This window comes from Bubalus bubalis, chromosome 17 (genome assembly GCF_019923935.1).
Source record: "Bubalus bubalis isolate 160015118507 breed Murrah chromosome 17, NDDB_SH_1, whole genome shotgun sequence".
NCBI lineage: Eukaryota > Metazoa > Chordata > Mammalia > Artiodactyla > Bovidae > Bubalus > Bubalus bubalis.
In genome coordinates this window covers 570619-586759 of record NC_059173.1, presented here as the reverse complement: position 1 = coordinate 586759, position 16141 = coordinate 570619, and the positions used below count along the sequence as shown (strand labels likewise).

Here is a 16141-nt window from a genome sequence, read left to right as displayed (position 1 = left end):
AGAGTAGGACCGAAAACCCAGAGCCTCTGCGCCACGCTGCCTCGCAACGAGAAGGAAGGCCAAGGGGAGCGGAGATGAAGGGTGCCGGGCCGGGGACCCAGCAGGAATGGGACGGCCGCGGGGACCACGGGGGCCGCTGCGAGCCCGGAACCCTTCCGTTCGGGATTCCGGGCGCGGCGGACAATCGCGACGGAGCCACGCGCACAGAGCATGCCGGGAGCCGCGCCGGGGACATGAGGGCCGGGCGGGGCAGCTGCCGGCTCCACGCACTCTGGAGCGGGGGGTGAGGGGGTACCGCGCGCCGCGGAAAACATTTCTGGGGAGACCACCATGAGCTCGCCCCGCAGGCCAGCAGGTAGAGTCCACCCGAGACTCGCCCAAGAGTGCGGACGGCGCCGGCCGGAAGTGCGCGCTGAACCCGGAAGTGCGCGGCGGAACTCGGAAGTGTGCGGCGGAGGCCGGAAGTGTGGGCGCCGGCCGGAAGTGTGGGCGCCGGCCGGCGCAGAGCTCGCCGGGAAATGTAGTTCCGTGGGGGCGGCTCGGGGCGGCGGCCGCGCGTCCCACAGCCCCGGGGTCCCATCGGCCGAGGACTCGGCATGGCGGGACCGGGCGGCTCGGGCGGCCCGATCGGGGCCGGGGCGCTGGCCGGCGGCGCGCGGTCCAAGGTGGCCCCGAGCGTGGACTTTGACCACAGCTGCTCGGACAGCGTCGAGTACCTGACGCTCAACTTCGGGCCCTTTGAGACCGTGCATCGTTGGCGACGCCTCCCGCCCTGCGACGAGTTCGTGGGGGCCCGGTACGGCGGGGCTGGGGGTCCCGGGGACGGGGGTGTCCGAGCAGGTCTCCGGCGCGGCATAGGGGCGAGGCCGGGCCGCGCTGTCCTGGGGCCCGACGCGGTAGTATTTGGGGGGCGGGGGGGTTGGTGATCAGGGTTAGGGGAAGGGGCTTCCGGGGGGATCCCCGAGCACAGTGCCCGGGGCTGCGGACTACGGTCACGTTGTGTTTGTGGGCGTGGAGTTGGAGCCCCGGGGCTCCGCAGTGGGGTGGGAGAGTCAGGGGTCTCCACGCTCGGAGCCCTTTAGGGGTGCTGCTGGAGCTTGGGAGTCTCCACCGATCTTGGGGAGGAGGGTTGTTATCCGACTTAGGTGACAGCCCCCCGCGCTGAGTCTGGTTGGCGTGTGCCCCCCAGGAGGGTCCTGGCCTGACGGCCGCCTGCCCCTCTCTGTCTCCAGGCGCAGCAAGCACACAGTGGTAGCCTATAAAGATGCCATCTATGTGTTTGGTGGAGACAACGGGTGAGTCTGGGTTTCAAGGGAGGAGTGGGGTGGTGGGGACTTGGTCTCTGCAGCTCCACGGACACTCTTCCAGGTGTTAGCTAAGCCCTGGGCCTGGGCTGCCCAATCCGTGAGGCTCTCTCAGCTGTGGGGAGCACACACTCAGGTCAGGGAACCGGCTCTGTCCTTCCGCATGAGTGGACTCAGCCTTGAAGGAGACACGTCTGCCCTGGCCGGTACCCCGGCCAGGCGCTCCTCCTTCCCCGTGCCTCACGTGGGCGGCTGACAAGGTTCGGAGGACACAGATTTCCTGCCTTCCCGCATCTCTCACTTGCACAAGGGTTTCCCTACATTTCGCTGCACATGCTTGGCAAACAGCCTTTCCCGGTGGCCCATCTCCACCCCACGACAGTTCCCGGTTCAGTGGTGGCTGGTTCCTTCCGTGAAGCAGCTGCCAAGGTGGCCCTTGGTCTGTGCGGCCGCGTCCTGCTGCTGGCCTGGTTCCTCCAGGAGCTGCATCTCCCCGGAGGCACCGAGCTGTCTTAGCAAGGGCGGGGCCCCACCTAGCGCAGCACAGCAGGCCGGAAGGCTTATTGTGCACCACGAGAGGGGTGTGCAGTCTGCTCAGCCTCCCTGGAGAGAAGTGAGCCAGGCCAACGATGAAGAGTCTGGAGCAGAGGGATCAGTGTGGCAGAACTGTGCTGCCTGGAGTCTGCTGGGCTTCCCTGCCGCGTCCACCCCGGATGTACACAGGAGAGGCCAGGGATGGCCCCCCGAGGCTCTGGAGGGCTGGGAGCCACCTGGGTGTGAGGCTGAAGTTGGGCTCCTGGACACACGGGACTCGGTTGAGGTCAGCTTGGTGGCTTTGAGAAGGTGGCTTCAACCCTCCACTGCCCCCGGGTCTCCTCTGTCAAAGGCGGTGGGCCTCTGCCTTGCTTTTGAAAGGTGCTCCTGACGGTCAGTGAGCACCGGGCTGTCAGGGCCCAGGACACAGGTGTCCCCGTGGGGCGGGGGTGCTGTGGGCACAGACCGATCCCGCCCTTGAGCTGTCCGCCCCTCTCCGCCACAGACTGGCCTGTAGCTCAGGCAGGCCTGGCCTCTGACGGGCTGCGGCCGCGGTCCCACAGGATCCCTCCGTGGGGCCTGCACCCTGGGGAGAAGGGTCTCCTGGGCATGACCCCTGGCTTCCAGCCTCTCTGCCCATGCGCAGCCAGCTGGAGCACGTTCCTTCTCGGCTCATAACCCCAGCATGGCCCCCTCTCTTTGGGGAAGGCGCACGCCTTCCTGGCAGTGTGTGAGACCCGGCACACCTGTGTCCACAGCTCCCCTGCTCTTGCCTGTGGGGCACTGGACACTCTGCCTCGCTGTGTCTTGATTGCACGTGAGGACCCTCCCACTGCCTCCCTGCTTCCCACCCTCCCTGCCCCTCCTCTAAATCTCCTGGGACTGAGGCCTTCCCCACCACCCCTCAGACCAACTGGACTAGCTGGTGGCCTCCCCTCCACTTCTGCGCCTCTTACGGGCTCCACTGGTCCTCAGAGCACCCAGATGTTTGCCATCTGTCTGCTCGGCCAGGGCTGGAGCTCTGGCCCAGGGCTGACGATTCAATACATGTGTGTCATTTCCGGGAATGAACTGAGGAAGAGGCATCCATCCCCAGGGGTTTACTGCAGCCTGGAGACCCCCTGAGCCAGAAAAGGCCTAGTGGCCAGCGCAGGGCCGGGGGTGATGAGTCCCCCACCCTGTGCCCGGGACACAGCCTTTGAGTGACAGATGTGTAGCCGGAAGCAGAAACATTTTCTCTGCAATGTGACACTAAGAGAAGGATTTGTCTCGTTCGAGTTGTAACTTTGTAAACAGCGCAAAGGTGGCTCCTCCGCTTAGAGGGTGCGCAGGGTGAGGGAGGGGCCTCGGTCTGCTCTGCTTCTCTGCCCATGGGGCGTGGCCTCAGGCCCTGTGGTCGCCCAGGCTGCTTCCTGCAGAGGGAGCGGGGCCACAGGCCTGGCCCACGGGCAGGGGTGCTGGGCTCTTCTTGGGTGGACCCCCTTCTTGCTCTTACCGTGAGGGTTGGGGGGTAACGTGGGGTGTTGTTAGGTGGCCTGTGGATCTGCTTTGTGCTTTATTGTATCTTGAAAGTGGTTATTACCTTGGCTCTGCGATAAAGAGGCAACAGGAAGAGAGAGAAGGCAAGAGGCCTCCCTGACCCGCTGCGGCCTGGGAGCGGGAGTGGGGTGGCTGGGGAGGCGCAAGGTGCCTGGAACCAGGCAGGCTGGCCCCACCTCCGTGGCGGCCCCGGGTCCCGCATCCACAGGGAGCTCCCTTTGGGGTCCCATCTCTGGGCCCCCGAGCATCAGCTGGTTGCCCTGGCTGAGCCTCTCAATCAGCTGCCCCACCCCCGGCTCAGTGTCCATCCCCCGGTCCCCGCTGTCTTTCAGGAAGACGATGCTCAACGACCTCCTGCGTTTCGACGTGAAGGACTGCTCCTGGTGCAGGTGGGCGCCCTGGCCAGACACGGAGCACCCCCGTCCAGGTCCCGTGCAGGCAGAGCTAGAGATGCTTCGAGCAGTTGATGACCGCACCCAGCCCTCTCTTAGTGACCCCTGGCCTTCTTCTCTCTTCTTTCTACTTCCTGACTTTCTTTTCTGGGCTATGGCTGAGATTGGCTGAGATTGGTTTTTCCGAATCCTGTGATTTTAAGGGATCTGTTTGATCCAGTTGTGGGTCCTTAGACTCTGCTTCAGGAGAGCTGTTCCACCACCAGGTCCATCTCCCAGGCCAGGGGCTGCTGTGGGAGCCGACTGGGGGGCCGTGACCTGACGGGTCCTTCCAGGATGGTCTCCGCCACTACAGGGGCCAACCAGCAGCTGCCCCCCACCCTCCCTTCCCCCGGGCCCATCCCATTCCAGGAGGCCCTGCACAGGCAGTGGGCAGCCTGCAGGTCCTGGGTCCTTCGCCTGCTGTGTGGTCTTAGGCAAGACACCTGCCCTCTCTGAGCTCTGGATGTTTGTCCCCTTCTGCTCCAGTCCAGCCCCGGTGGGGGCAGCTCCCAGCTGAGGGGAGGAAAAGATCCTGGGGCTAGGAAGTGTTGGGCTTCCTCCTGAGCTGTGTCCGCTGCCAGCCTCTGCAGCAGCTCTGAGCCCTGCCTTCCGCGGGGGCAGGGGTGTCTCACCGCCCCCACCTTTGACAGAGGACGATGTCTGGGCCCAGGACTCACAGCGGCACCCTGCCCAGACCCCCAGCTGGCACTGGGGTCACTTCAGTTTTTGTGGTGTTTCTCTCATGCTTGATTGTAACCTGTGTCTAAGAGTTATGGATGAACTGGAAAATCACTCTCAAGACTTTGAATTCATGGTTAAAAATTGCTTTGGTTAAAAGTCTGAAAAGGAGCAGCCCCAGGAAAACAATATAAATGGGTATATAATTCCGTGAATAAGTCCCATGGACACCTGCGCTGCAGAGCACGGCTCAGCCTGGGGCTGCAGCGGGGGATGGTTCCAGAATGGCCAGGATGCCAACTCGTGATCCCACTATGCTCAGTCCAGTCTGACTCTTGGCAGTCCCACAGGCTGCGTGCCAGGCTTCCCTGTCCTCAACTGTCTCCTGATGTGGTTTTGTGCTACGTTGCTTCAGTCGTGTCCGACTCTCTGTGACCCCGTGGACTGTAGCAGCCAGGCTCCTCTGTCCATGGGACTCTCCAGGCAAGAAGCCTGGAGTGGGTTGCCATTTCCTCCTCCAGGGCATCTTCCCGACCCCAGGATCAAACCTGGGTCTCCTGCAGCTGGCTCCTGGGCCGCATTGCAGGCAGATACTTTACCGCTGAGCCACCAAGGAAGCCCACTATCTCTTGGAGTTTGCTCAAATTCGTGTTCACGGAGTTGGTCATAGAGAAATTACAGAAAATTACCCAGAGGCATAATTGTGGGGAAGGTGGGGAGGTGTACACTCAAGCTGTGGACGGTGGTTTCTGGCAAAGGGATTACATGTTAGGTTTTAGTGCTTGGTTTTGTTTTTTCCTTAGTTGGCAATTTTTTTTAAGGCTTCTATAATAAGAAAGTAGAGGGCAGTTTGGGGGTGATGGGGCTGCCCACCGCTGACACCTGATGCCCCTTCCCCCACCCAGGGCCTTCACCACAGGGACCCCTCCGGCCCCCCGCTACCACCACTCCGCCGTGGTCTACGGGAGCAGCATGTTCGTCTTCGGTGAGAGGCGCCTCCCGTTGAGCCTCGGCCCCGGGCTGTGCTGGGCCAGCCTCTCTGTGCCCTGTCCTCCAGCGCATGTGCTGGGTCGGGGGCCCCTCGCCCGGCCGTCCTGGTCTCCAGGGGGGCACCGTCTGCCTCTGTGGCCCGGCTGCTGTCCCCAGAGCCTCGAGCAGGAGCTGATGGGCTGCAGGGGTCCTGGGGGACACGCTGACCGAGGACAGATCCCGCCCCCGCCCCCGGGTTTGCAGATTAAACTGACCCCTTGGCCTGTGGGGGCTCCTTGCTCTTCACAGGGGGCTACACTGGCGACATTTACTCCAACTCGAACCTGAAGAACAAAAACGACCTCTTTGAATACAAGTTTGCAACTGGCCAGTGGACAGAGTGGAAAATCGAAGGACGGTGAGACTGCTGAGACCTTGGGGTTGTACGGGCTGCCATGCTGGGTCTTGGGGGGTGGCCGGCCTGGACTGGCCTCTGTGGGGTTACAGATGAAGGGGCCTTCCGGGACGGCCCAGGGGTTAAGACTCCGCCTTCCAAGGCAGGGGGTGTGGGTTCGAACCCTGGTCAGGGAGCTACGATCCCACTTGCCTCGGCCAAAGGACGGAAGCACAAAACGGAAGCAGTGTTGTGATAAATCCAGTGAAGACTTTAAAAGATAGATGAGGAGCCTGCAGCCTGAAAGAGAGGGCACGCAGCGGCCTGAGCTGGGAGTCTGCGTCACCTGCCAGCTGGCCCCGTTTACGCATCCCTGGCTCTTAGCTCCCCTGGATCCCTCCAGAGGGTAGGAGGACCCAGTGTTCTGCGGATGGCGCTTCTCTGGCCCTGCTTCACAGGCACCCCCTCGATACCAGGCGGGGGCTTGGAGAGGGCTCTGTGCCCTTGGACGTGTGACTCCTCGTCCAGTTCCCTGGCCTTGCGGGCTCAGACTCTGCCAGGTCCCTTATTCCCAGCAGCCTGGGTCAGCGGGTGTGGGCACGGCCGCCCCAGGGCGGTGGGGCTCACAGGGCTGGGACCCGGGCTGTGTGGGGCTGTGAGGCTCAGCTCTGCCCAGGGTGCCCCCAGCCCTGCCCTCTACTCGCCCCAGGCTGCCAGTCGCCCGCTCGGCCCACGGTGCCACGGTGTATAGTGACAAGCTGTGGATCTTCGCGGGCTACGACGGCAACGCCAGGTAGGCCGTGGCCTGGAGACGCGCCGGGGCACAGAGCGGCCCTCCTGCCCCAGGGAGGGCGCGGGAGCTGGGTTTCTCAGGAGGGTGGGTGTGTGGATCGGGCTGGGGGAAAGATGCTGAGTGGAGGCCCCCCGCCGGACCCCCACCAGGGACAGGCGCTCTGGCACCCCTGAAACTCCTGGGGTGACTGAAGGCGTGGTGGGCCCCCCACGTCTGGGCTGCTGGCCAAGGATGTTCAGGACCATAGCTGGTGTCCTCAGAGCTCAGAGCGGGGGAAGCAGGCGCCTTCCTGTTGTGGAACGTTGACATTGCTGTGTTCTGATTGCAAAAACACCAAGGACCCCAGCCAGTTCCAGAAGCCCCGAGTGCCGCAGGCTTCGTGGTGGCCCCGGGGGCCTTGGGGCAGCCCCCAGCCGAAGCCCCCACCCCGAGGCAGCTCTGTAGTCCCCGGTCAGATTCCCTCCTGGGCCTTCTGTCCCGGCCGGGCCCAGGCCCACCCTGACCACCAGCCCAGCTGCGGGGTCCCGCCCCCTCTGTCCTGATGCAGGTTGAACGACATGTGGACCATCGGCCTCCAGGACCGGGAGCTCACGTGCTGGGAGGAGGTGAGGGGCGTGGGGCGGGAGGCGGCCACGCCGAGCCTGCGGCTGCTGTAGCCGGGGACAATGCGTCCTTCCTCGGGCACGATGGGGGCGACCGCTGCTGGGGTCCGGGGTGGTCTGTCCGCCCGCTGCCCTGCTGCCCCTGTCGTGAGGGCTTCACCCCAACTGTTCACCCTGGGCCCGTTCACGTGGGGGCTTTAAGCTGTTGCTCAGATGTGGACTGTGACTCCTCGGGGTGAGCGTAGCCCCAGCTCAGTGGCCCGGGCCGGGTGCAGGGCTGAGCGGCCTCTCCACCACGCAGGTAGCCCAGAGCGGCGAGATCCCGCCCTCCTGCTGCAACTTCCCCGCGGCCGTGTGCAGGGACAGGATGTTCGTCTTCTCGGGCCAGAGTGGGGCCAAGATAACCAACAACCTCTTCCAGTTCGAGTTCAAGGACCAGACGTGAGTGCCCTGCAGGCGGAGCCCCCGTCAGCGCTCCACACCCGTGCCAGGGGGCTGCCCCAGGGGCCCCACATGCAGCTGGCCACCTTGGCGCAGGGCCCTAATGCAGCCTAGATGGCCCTCCTCTGGGTCCCAGCGTGAAGACAGCTGCCCCCTAGTCCTCCGCTGCTGCCTGCTCTGTTGGGGGGGATTGAGGCTGAGACGGACCCCACAGTGGTCCTGAGGGGCCAGACAGGGCTGGTGCCAGGGTGGACTGGGGTGGGGGGCTCAGCGCCCAGGCGGAGGCTGCAGGGCAGCAGGAGCCGCCGCCCCGTGGATGGTCACACGCAGCGTGAACCCGCCTCGCAGGTGGACACGCATCCCCACCGAGCACCTGCTCCGGGGCTCCCCGCCGCCCCCGCAGCGGCGCTACGGGCACACCATGGTGGCCTTTGACCGCCACCTCTATGTGTTCGGGGGCGCTGCTGACAACACCCTCCCTAACGAGCTGCACTGCTACGATGTGGACTTCCAGACCTGGGAGGTCATCCAGCCCAGCTCGGATAGTGAGGTGAGCGCGGCTGGCCCACGGGTGGCTGAGGCCAGAGCCAGGAGCTCCAGGCGGCCAGCAGGAGCGAGGCTGGGATGCCCAGGGCCCTCAGCCCCGGACACCGCCGGCCCAGCCCTCTGCCCTCCACTGAGGACCTGCGGGGTAACACGCCGCAGCACTGTGCGTGCGCCGTGCGTGCGCCGTGCTGAGCACGTTCCCGGGATGTGCGCGTGAACGAGGCCTGGATCCCGTCTCCGCCATGCCGGGGGAGCCCCCCGTTTTCCGGCCCCTCCTACACCCACGCTGTGGCCCCAGCACCCATCTGCATGCTGGGCGGGGCCAGCAGCGGCCTCCCGCCGCCCGCCCAGCCCTTGCTGAGGGCCCCTGCTGGCACCTATCACCCCCAGGTAGGCGGGGCCGAGATGCCAGAGCGAGCGTCTACTTCCGAGGAGGTGCCTGCTCTTGGCTCCGAGGAGCGGGCAGGCTGCAAGAAGTCCCGGGACGTGTTCGGCCTGGACTTCGGCAGCACCACCTCCAGGCAGCCGTCCCTGCCTGCCTCAGAGGTGAGGCCCGGCACCCTCGTGGGTCCCCCACCCCCCACTCACGCCCTGGAGCCGGTGGTGTGGTCAGGAGGCAGAGGCTCGGGGGTCACCCAGCACGTGAGGGGAGGCCCGGAGCCCACGCCCCCTGGCCGGGCCGCAGGAGTGCAGCACCTGGCGCCTGGCGCCGCCTCGCGGGGCACAAGGTCTATCCTTCCCTTTTGCGCACACAGGCCCCACCTCCCCCACACGTGGTTTTTCTGGGGAGGGGGTCGTCTGGTCTCCTGTCCTGTGATCCCCCGCTCTTCCAGGCCACTGGTGCCGTCCTTGTTTACAGCCTGGCCGGCGCGGGGCCTCAGGCAGCCCCGCCGCTGGACATCCCCCGCCTTCCTCTCCCCTCCGCCGACTGACCCCTCTCCACGCAGCTGCCCAGCGGAAGACTCTTCCATGCGGCCGCCGTCATCTCGGACGCCATGTACATCTTCGGGGGCACGGTGGACAACAACATCCGAAGCGGGGAGATGTACAGGTTCCAGGTGGGGTGGCCTGCGGCGGAGAGCCTGGAAAGGTGGGGTGGCCTGCCGCGGAGAGCCTGGATGCCGAGGCCGGGGTGGGGGCGGGGCGCTCATGGGCCGGGAGCGGCGGGCTGCACCGCGCCGGCCAGCAGCGGGGTCTCTGCTCGCAGTTCTCCTGCTACCCCAAGTGCACGCTGCACGAAGACTACGGGCGGCTGTGGGAGAGCCGCCAGTTCTGCGACGTGGAGTTCGTGCTGGGCGAGGTGGGTGCCCCCACCCTCCCCGTGCCCGCCAGCGGCCCCTGCCCCGGGCCCTCGCCCCCCACCGAGCCCTGCCTCTCCCCGCAGAAGGAGGAGCGCGTGCAGGGCCACGTGGCCATCGTCACAGCGCGCAGCCGCTGGCTCCGCAGGAAGATCGCGCAGGCGCGGGTGAGGCCGCGCGCGCGCCCCGCGGCACCCCTGCCCCGGCCCGCCCGCCGCTTCCGTGGCGCCCTGAGCCCTCTTCCTCTGCCTACAGAAACTGGAGGAGGAGGCGGCCCCGGCGCCCAGGGAGGGCCCCGCGGCTGCTGCAGGAGCGGCCCGGCCGGCCCTGCTGCGTGTGGCCATCCGCGAAGCGGAGGCGCGGCCATTCGAGGTTCTCATGCAGTTCCTCTACACCGACAAGATCCAGTACCCGCGGAAAGGTCAGCGCGCTGCGGCGGGGCGGGCCCCGGTGGGTGGACCCCAGGTGGGCAGGCGGGGCGGCCTGCGGCTCCCAGGCCCAGTTCTCCCGCGCGGCCCAAGGCTCACGGGGGCTCTGGGGGCGCAGGTCACGTGGAGGACGTGCTGCTCATCATGGACGTGTACAAGCTCGCGCTGGGCTTCCAGCTCTGCCGCCTGGAGCAGCTGTGTCGCCAATACATCGAGGCCTCGGTGGACCTGCAGAACGTGCTGGTCGTGTGCGAGAGCGCCGCCCGGCTGCAGCTGGGCCAGCTCAAGGTACCGGCAGGGTCCCCCGGCGGCCCCCACCCCCGCCCCTCCCGCTGCGGCCCCGGCCCGGGGGTCCTGACCCGGGGCCCACCGCCTGTGTGTGCAGGAGCACTGCCTGAACTTTGTGGTGAAGGAGTCGCACTTCAACCAGGTGATCATGATGAAGGAATTCGAGCGCCTCTCCTCCCCTCTGATCGTGGAGATTGTGCGGCGGAAGCAGCAGCCGCCGCCCCGCGCCCCCTCCGACCAGCCGGTGGACATCGGTAGGGAGCCCGCCTCTTCTGAGGGCAGAGGGCACCTTGGGCACAGGGTCCAACCGCGGGCGACTCATGCTCGGGCAAGGCGGAGCCCCGTCAAGTGGGCTGGGCGCCAGGGCTGCACCTCCGGGGGTGTTCTGGGGGCACATGGCCCTTGCTGGCAGCTGCTGCCCTGACTGGGGCGCCAGGCCTGGGGTCTGTCTTTAGTGGGCCAGCTTTTCTTCCAGGTGCGCCCAGGTCTGGGGCCTGATGAGGGGTGGGCGCGGCCCTCAGATGCTCGGTGCCTCCCTGTCCTGTCCCCACCGAGCCGGGAAGGGACCTTAGGCTCCTTCACCCTCTGGCCCCGGCTCCAGGTGACACAGCACAGGGGCGGGGCGGGCTCCGGGGGCCAAGTCAGAGAGGAGGCCGGGCTGCGGGTGGGGTCCGGAGCCCCAAGGGCCAAAGCGGGGGGAGGGGCTTGTTGGGGGGGCGCGGCCACGTGCCAGATGCGCAGGGGGCGGGTATCAAGCCCTAAGTCAGGAGCAGCCCTCTAGCAGGCTCCCTCCACGCCCCCAGGCACGTCTCTGATCCAGGACATGAAGGCATACTTGGAGGGCGCGGGCGCGGAGTTCTGCGACATCACTCTCCTGCTGGACGGGCACCCGCGGCCAGCCCACAAGGCCATCCTGGCCGCCCGCTCCAGGTGGGTGGGGTGTGGCGCGTGGGCTCGGGGTTGGGCGCCGACAGCCTTGCTGAGGCTGCCTGCCGCCCGCAGCTACTTCGAGGCCATGTTCCGGTCCTTCATGCCCGAGGATGGCCAGGTGAACATCTCCATCGGGGAGATGGTGCCCAGCAGGCAGGCCTTCGAGTCTATGCTGCGCTACATCTACTACGGCGAGGTCAACATGCCGCCCGAGGACTCTCTGCATCCTAGCCTCAGGGCTTCCGGCCACGCCTGGCAGCCTTGGACCCCGCCGGCCAGGGGCTGGGCAGTTTCCCAAGCATTCCTGGTGGCCCCGTCTCCCCTGAGCTCTCGGTCGGTCCAGCTCAGAGGGGTCTGCAGCCAGGAGGGATGGGGGGCTCCGAGGACGCGTGGCTCCCAGCCACGTCTGCTCCGTGCTGGTCGGTGCAGCGGAGGGCGAGGATGGGTCTGCAGGTGCGTGGGGGACTTTCCTTGGGAGAGGAGCCTAGGGTGTTCTTTGGATCCTGAATTGGGCCCTGGACCCCCAAGTGGTTCAGAGCCCAGGCAGAGGGCAGGTCTGCCCTGCCTGGATGGGAGCCCCGCATCCTGGTGGTGGGCGGGCCCCTCCTGTCCTGAGGCGGGGCAGCCCAGGCTCAGGGTGGAGGGGAGGCAGGCTCCCTTGGCCGGCGGCTCCTTAACCAGCCCCCAGCTACCTGTTCTCGGCGCCCTACTACTACGGCTTCTACAACAACCGGCTGCAGGCCTACTGCAAGCAGAACCTGGAGATGAACGTGACGGTGCAGAACGTGCTACAGGTGGCGGCCCTGGGTCTGGGCGGGGGCGGGCGGGCGGGCGGGCGGGCGGGCCGGCCGGGGCAGTGCCTCAGGGAGCCCGCTGTTGCAGATCCTGGAGGCGGCGGACAAGACGCAGGCCCTGGACATGAAGCGGCACTGCCTGCGCATCATCGTGCACCAGTTCACCAAGGTCGGGCGCCGCCCTGCCGCAGGCCGCCGCCCATCGGTAGCCAGGCCCGGGTGGGGTGCGGGGGGCTGGAGGCCGGCCCTCTGCAGCAGTGGGCTCTGGGGATAACCAGACGGAGAGGTCCACCCGCTGGCCGTTCCTCGCCCCCCCAGAAGACCGCGGTCGCCTGGCCCGGGGCAGAAGGGAGAACCTGGTTCCATCCTCTGGCCTCTGGTTGCCTCCACAGGTTTCCAAGCTGCCCACGCTGCGCTCGCTGAGCCAGCAGCTGCTGCTGGACATCATCGACTCGCTGGCCTCCCACATCTCAGACAAGCAGTGTGCAGAGCTGGGGGCCGACATATGAGGGCCCAAGGGATGCTGCCCTGCCCGCTGCAGACTGTGCCGGTCACACTTGGGCCTGCAGCTGAGGGGTGCAGTGTCCAGAGCCTCCCGAAGGAAGCTGAGCGGACACGGGGGTGTCCCAAAGCCCCCATCTCATTGCTGAGGACACACGTCCCCCAGGAAACGGACAGTGAAGCAGGTCTCTGGCTTGCAGCCTCTCCCAGGGTGGGATGCCAGGCCTCAATGGTGAGGACTCCACAGGAGGAAGGGCCTGGCCAGGGCCCAGAGGGGCAAGGAGCCCGTCAGGAAACTGGCTTTGGGTCCCCTACCGTCGTGCAGGGAACCAGCATGGCTTGTGCCTCCTGCCAAGCCATGGGTCATGTTGCCAAGATGCCTTGATGTGGGCCGCACAGCAACCCCCAACCCTCATCAAGGTCAGTGTAAGTAAGGGTCCTGTCCTGCCACCCAGGGCTTGGGCAGGTGGAGTCCAACTCCGGATGAATTGTGAGGTGTGAAGAGCTCTGAGCTCAGCTCCCAGCCGGAGGGGTCAGCATCTCCGGACAGCCAGGCACCCCCCGGCGCAGGTGCACATCGGGGCCCTGGGTGTCCCAGAAGAAGTCAGAGACGTTCCAGGTCCCCGCTTGTTCCCACTATTTATTGTCAATAGGCTTGCCTCCATTAAAGCCACCGCAGCGCTATCTGCACCCACAGCCCCTCGCGCAGGCCTCCCGAGGCCGGGCCAGGCGGCCCGAGGCTCAGGACACACCAGCCTCGAATGGCTCTGTTCACTCACCACCCCACGGAGGGCTGCGGGGAGGAACGAAGGACGGCCTCGGGCCTCTCCTGGTCCCTTGCTGGCTGCCTGACTCCTGGGCTGCCTGGAGGCTCCTGCCTGGGAAGGGCTGGGCCGCCCCATCCTCTGTCCTGCGGCCATCCCAGTGGGTAAGGCACCATTCTGCCTCCCTTGTGGGAACAACAGCTCTTGTGCCCAGGCTGCCAGGAAGCCACTTGGGGGGGGGGGTATCTTCTGAGCCTTAAAGCTCGTTTCCTGCCTCGGGTTGTGCCCCCAGGATAAACACGGGGCCTGCCACACCTCCGGCCTGACTGACAAGCCCCGGGTGTGGTGGGGGGTGGACGGCCTTAGTCTAGGGGTGCTCACCTGGAGACAGCAAGTTTGGCAATGGCCCGAGGTGGACCTCGGCCGGCCTGGGGGCTTGGGAATCACCGTGACTGCAGGGCCGAGCCCTCTGGGGGCTACAGCCAGTTAGGGGAGATGGACATGGTACCCAGGGGGTGGGGCCCCAGCCCTCAGCTGAGCCAGAGAGCAGGGCTTTCTGGGATCCCCTTTATTGTGGCGGACACAGCTAGGGGCAGCTCCCTCTCCAGGTGGATCCGCAGGCCGAGCGCTGCTGGACGGCCCCTCAGGCCATGCTGCTGCTCAGCTGCATGGCGAAGTCCTGCACATGCTCCTTCAGGGTCTGCCGGGCATCGGCCTGGGCCCGCTTCTCCCGCGCCCGCTCCTGCTGCAGCTTGGTCAGCCGCAGCCGCAGCCGCTGCTCCCGCCGCTTGCAGGCCTGCAGCTGGCGCTGGGCCTTGTCGAGGGCGTCGAGGGCGGCCTCGGCCCGCCGCTTCCAGAGCAGGGCACTGCCCACCTGGTAGCTGTGCTCGTTCTGGATGTAGGCGCCGGCGGGCGGCGGGAGGCGCAGCATGTAGGCCGAGGGCGAGACAGGCCGCGGCTCCAGGGGGGACGGCTGGCGCTCCGGGGAGGGCTGGGCACTGCAGCCCGCTTCATCTGCCTGGGCTCCCAGGGGCCCCAGGAGGTCGGAGAAGGGGCTGCTGAGGCCAGGCTCCAGCCTCCCGGCTGGGGAGGCAGACAAGGCAGCAGGTGCCGAGGCCTCTTCCACAGGAAAGCAGGCGAGGTCGGCAGGTGGAGGCGGGGAAAACGGAGTGGTGGGCCCTCGGCCCTCAGAACAGCTAGGAAGAGACAGACAGACTGACATGCTGGGCCAGGCGCAGGGTGCCCTGAACCCACTCCACAGGCTCCCAGCCCCGCCCAGGAAGGCTGCTGGCCAGCACCCTGAAGGCCGGGCCCTCGGGAGCTATACACAGTGGGACAGCACGTACCGCTTCCTGCAGCGCCGGAGCCGGCTGACGTCTGGGGGGCCGGGCGGGTAACCGTGCCCCTTGGTCTTGGTCCGGCGCAACTTCGAGAAAGACTCAAATATGGTGGGAACCGCTCCCTCCTTCAGCCTGTGATACCCACTGCAGGGAAAGTGGTCTGGATGAGACGGAGCACAGCCCTGCCACACTGCAGGTCGCAGAGCAGGCTGCCACCCTGGCTCCGTGGGAAATGGGAGGCATCGTGCCGACAATGAGTTCAGGGAATTTCCCAAGTTAAGGGCCCCACCAGCACCGGAGAAGCAGGCAGAAGGACGGATTTCTTCTGCGCCTTTGCTGGGAGGGCTGGGGTTGCAGGGAGCGCGCTCCGGCCGTGGCCAGTGCGGCAGGAGTGGGGCTACGGTCTCGCTGCTCAGGTCCGTCTGGAGCGGAAGGTGAGGTTACGAGGTGGGAAGCACCAGAGCGGCTACTCCGGGGCCCTCCCCACCGGCCACCCACCCCGTGTCCACGCCCTCCCGACCGCCGGCTGTCATGGGGCTCACCTTATTCCCACCAGCTCAAAGCAGTTCTCCTCGAAGTGCTTGGAGCAGAAGTAGATGTACTCGGACGCCGGGTCCCACAGGCCCTGCCCGCTGGGGTCCAGGCGCTGGCAGTTGGCCAGCCACAAACCCCGCCTCGGGTTGTCCTTCTTGGGAAGCCTGCGGAGCCGCAGGCCCGTGAGCGCGATAGGAAGGCGCGGCCCGGCTCATACCGCCCCTGGACCTCCGGCGAACCCTTCCCGCGCGCAGACCAGGGAGCTGAGGCCCCCGGAGAGGTAGAGGTCCGCAGGGCACCATCGCGCAGCGCAAACGCCGCCTACGGCTGAGGCCGCGGGCCGCCCCCGCCCGCTCCGGGCCCCCCCGAGCCCCGCCCCCGGCGCGAAAGCGCGTGCGCGGCGGCGGGACGGGCGCATGCGCAAGGGGCTGTCCGCGCGCCGGCGCGCTGACCTGTGGAAAGAGATGCCGCGGTTGCGCGTCTCGCGCGTGTCCCGTGTGCAGCAGCCGGCGGCGGAGCAGTGACGCGGCATCTGGGGCAGAGGCGGGAGCTCGGTCTCGGCGGCGGCCGGGGCCCAGGCCGCCACCCCGCTCCGGCGGCCCCGGCCTGGCGAGTCTCCCCCGCCCGACCTCGCCGAGTCCAGCCCCAGCCCGCTGTCCCGACTCCTGTCTGCGGCACTCACGGTCTCGCCATTGCGGCGCCGCCGAGGTCTCGCGAGGTTTGGCTAGCCGCGGAAGTCGGTACCATAGAGACGCGGAAGAGCTCGGCGCTCGCCGAGGGGCGGGTCCCGGAAGCGGCGGGAAGGGGCCGCGGCCTCGACCAGGCCGCCGGGATCGGGGTGGTGCCGTCAGAGCCGGCACGCACGCGTCCCCCGGGGGAGGGGTTTGCCCTGGGCCGGGGGAGACTAGCGCCGCTCCTCCGGGGCTCAGGATGCGGGCCCCGATCCGAAGACCCGCTCGGGTCCGCTTCCTGCCCCGAGGAGCTCGCTGACCCGGCGTGTGCAGGAGGACGGCGCGTCCCGGTTCCGCCC

The 16141-nt window shown here is 67.0% G+C and overlaps 2 protein-coding genes across 5 annotated transcripts; one reads left to right on the top strand and one right to left on the bottom strand.

Moving 5' to 3' along the window:
* Positions 1-512: 512 nt before the first annotated feature.
* LZTR1 (leucine zipper like transcription regulator 1) lies at positions 513-12632 on the top strand. 4 transcript variants are annotated; one of them, XM_025267200.2, is made up of 21 exons: positions 513-796; positions 1233-1295; positions 3710-3766; positions 5395-5474; positions 5768-5876; positions 6562-6645; positions 7193-7250; positions 7549-7688; positions 8037-8238; positions 8625-8780; positions 9182-9292; positions 9442-9534; positions 9619-9699; positions 9788-9953; positions 10079-10248; positions 10391-10502; positions 11052-11178; positions 11251-11400; positions 11867-11972; positions 12061-12177; positions 12365-12632. In XM_025267200.2, the coding sequence occupies exons 1-21, from the start codon at positions 597-599 to the stop codon at positions 12479-12481; spliced, it is 2499 nt and encodes an 832-aa protein (XP_025122985.1). In that variant the 5' UTR covers positions 513-596; the 3' UTR covers positions 12482-12632. The 4 variants fall into 4 exon arrangements, with proteins under 4 accessions (XP_025122985.1, XP_025122983.1, XP_025122984.1 ...); XM_025267198.2 differs by having other exon boundaries at positions 10346-10502; XM_025267199.2 differs by having other exon boundaries at positions 514-796; positions 10346-10502; positions 12061-12141.
* A 461-nt stretch (positions 12633-13093) lies between these two features.
* THAP7 (THAP domain containing 7) lies at positions 13094-15924 on the bottom strand. The gene is made up of 5 exons (XM_006065568.3): positions 15794-15924; positions 15564-15643; positions 15120-15275; positions 14584-14721; positions 13094-14433 (listed from the first exon to the last, which is right to left on the bottom strand). The coding sequence occupies exons 2-5, from the start codon at positions 15641-15643 to the stop codon at positions 13881-13883; spliced, it is 927 nt and encodes a 308-aa protein (XP_006065630.1). The 5' UTR covers positions 15794-15924; the 3' UTR covers positions 13094-13880.
* Between the last annotated feature and the right edge of the window lie 217 nt (positions 15925-16141).

Excerpts from the sequence above, each read along its gene's own strand:
- LZTR1 (XM_025267198.2), top strand. The coding sequence starts at position 597 with ATGGCGGGACCGGGCGGCTCGGGCGGCCCGATCGGGGCCGGGGCGCTG. Across the intron at positions 5,475-5,767 it reads GAGCAGCATGTTCGTCTTCG|GGGGCTACACTGGCGACATT; the intron begins GTGAGAGGCGCC and ends TGCTCTTCACAG. Across the intron at positions 5,877-6,561 it reads GAGTGGAAAATCGAAGGACG|GCTGCCAGTCGCCCGCTCGG; the intron begins GTGAGACTGCTG and ends TACTCGCCCCAG.
- THAP7 (XM_006065568.3), bottom strand. The coding sequence starts at position 15,643 with ATGCCGCGTCACTGCTCCGCCGCCGGCTGCTGCACACGGGACACGCGC. Across the intron at positions 14,722-15,119 it reads TTTGAGCTGGTGGGAATAAG|TGGGTATCACAGGCTGAAGG; the intron begins GTGAGCCCCATG and ends CTTTCCCTGCAG. Across the intron at positions 14,434-14,583 it reads CTCCGGCGCTGCAGGAAGCG|CTGTTCTGAGGGCCGAGGGC; the intron begins GTACGTGCTGTC and ends GTCTCTTCCTAG.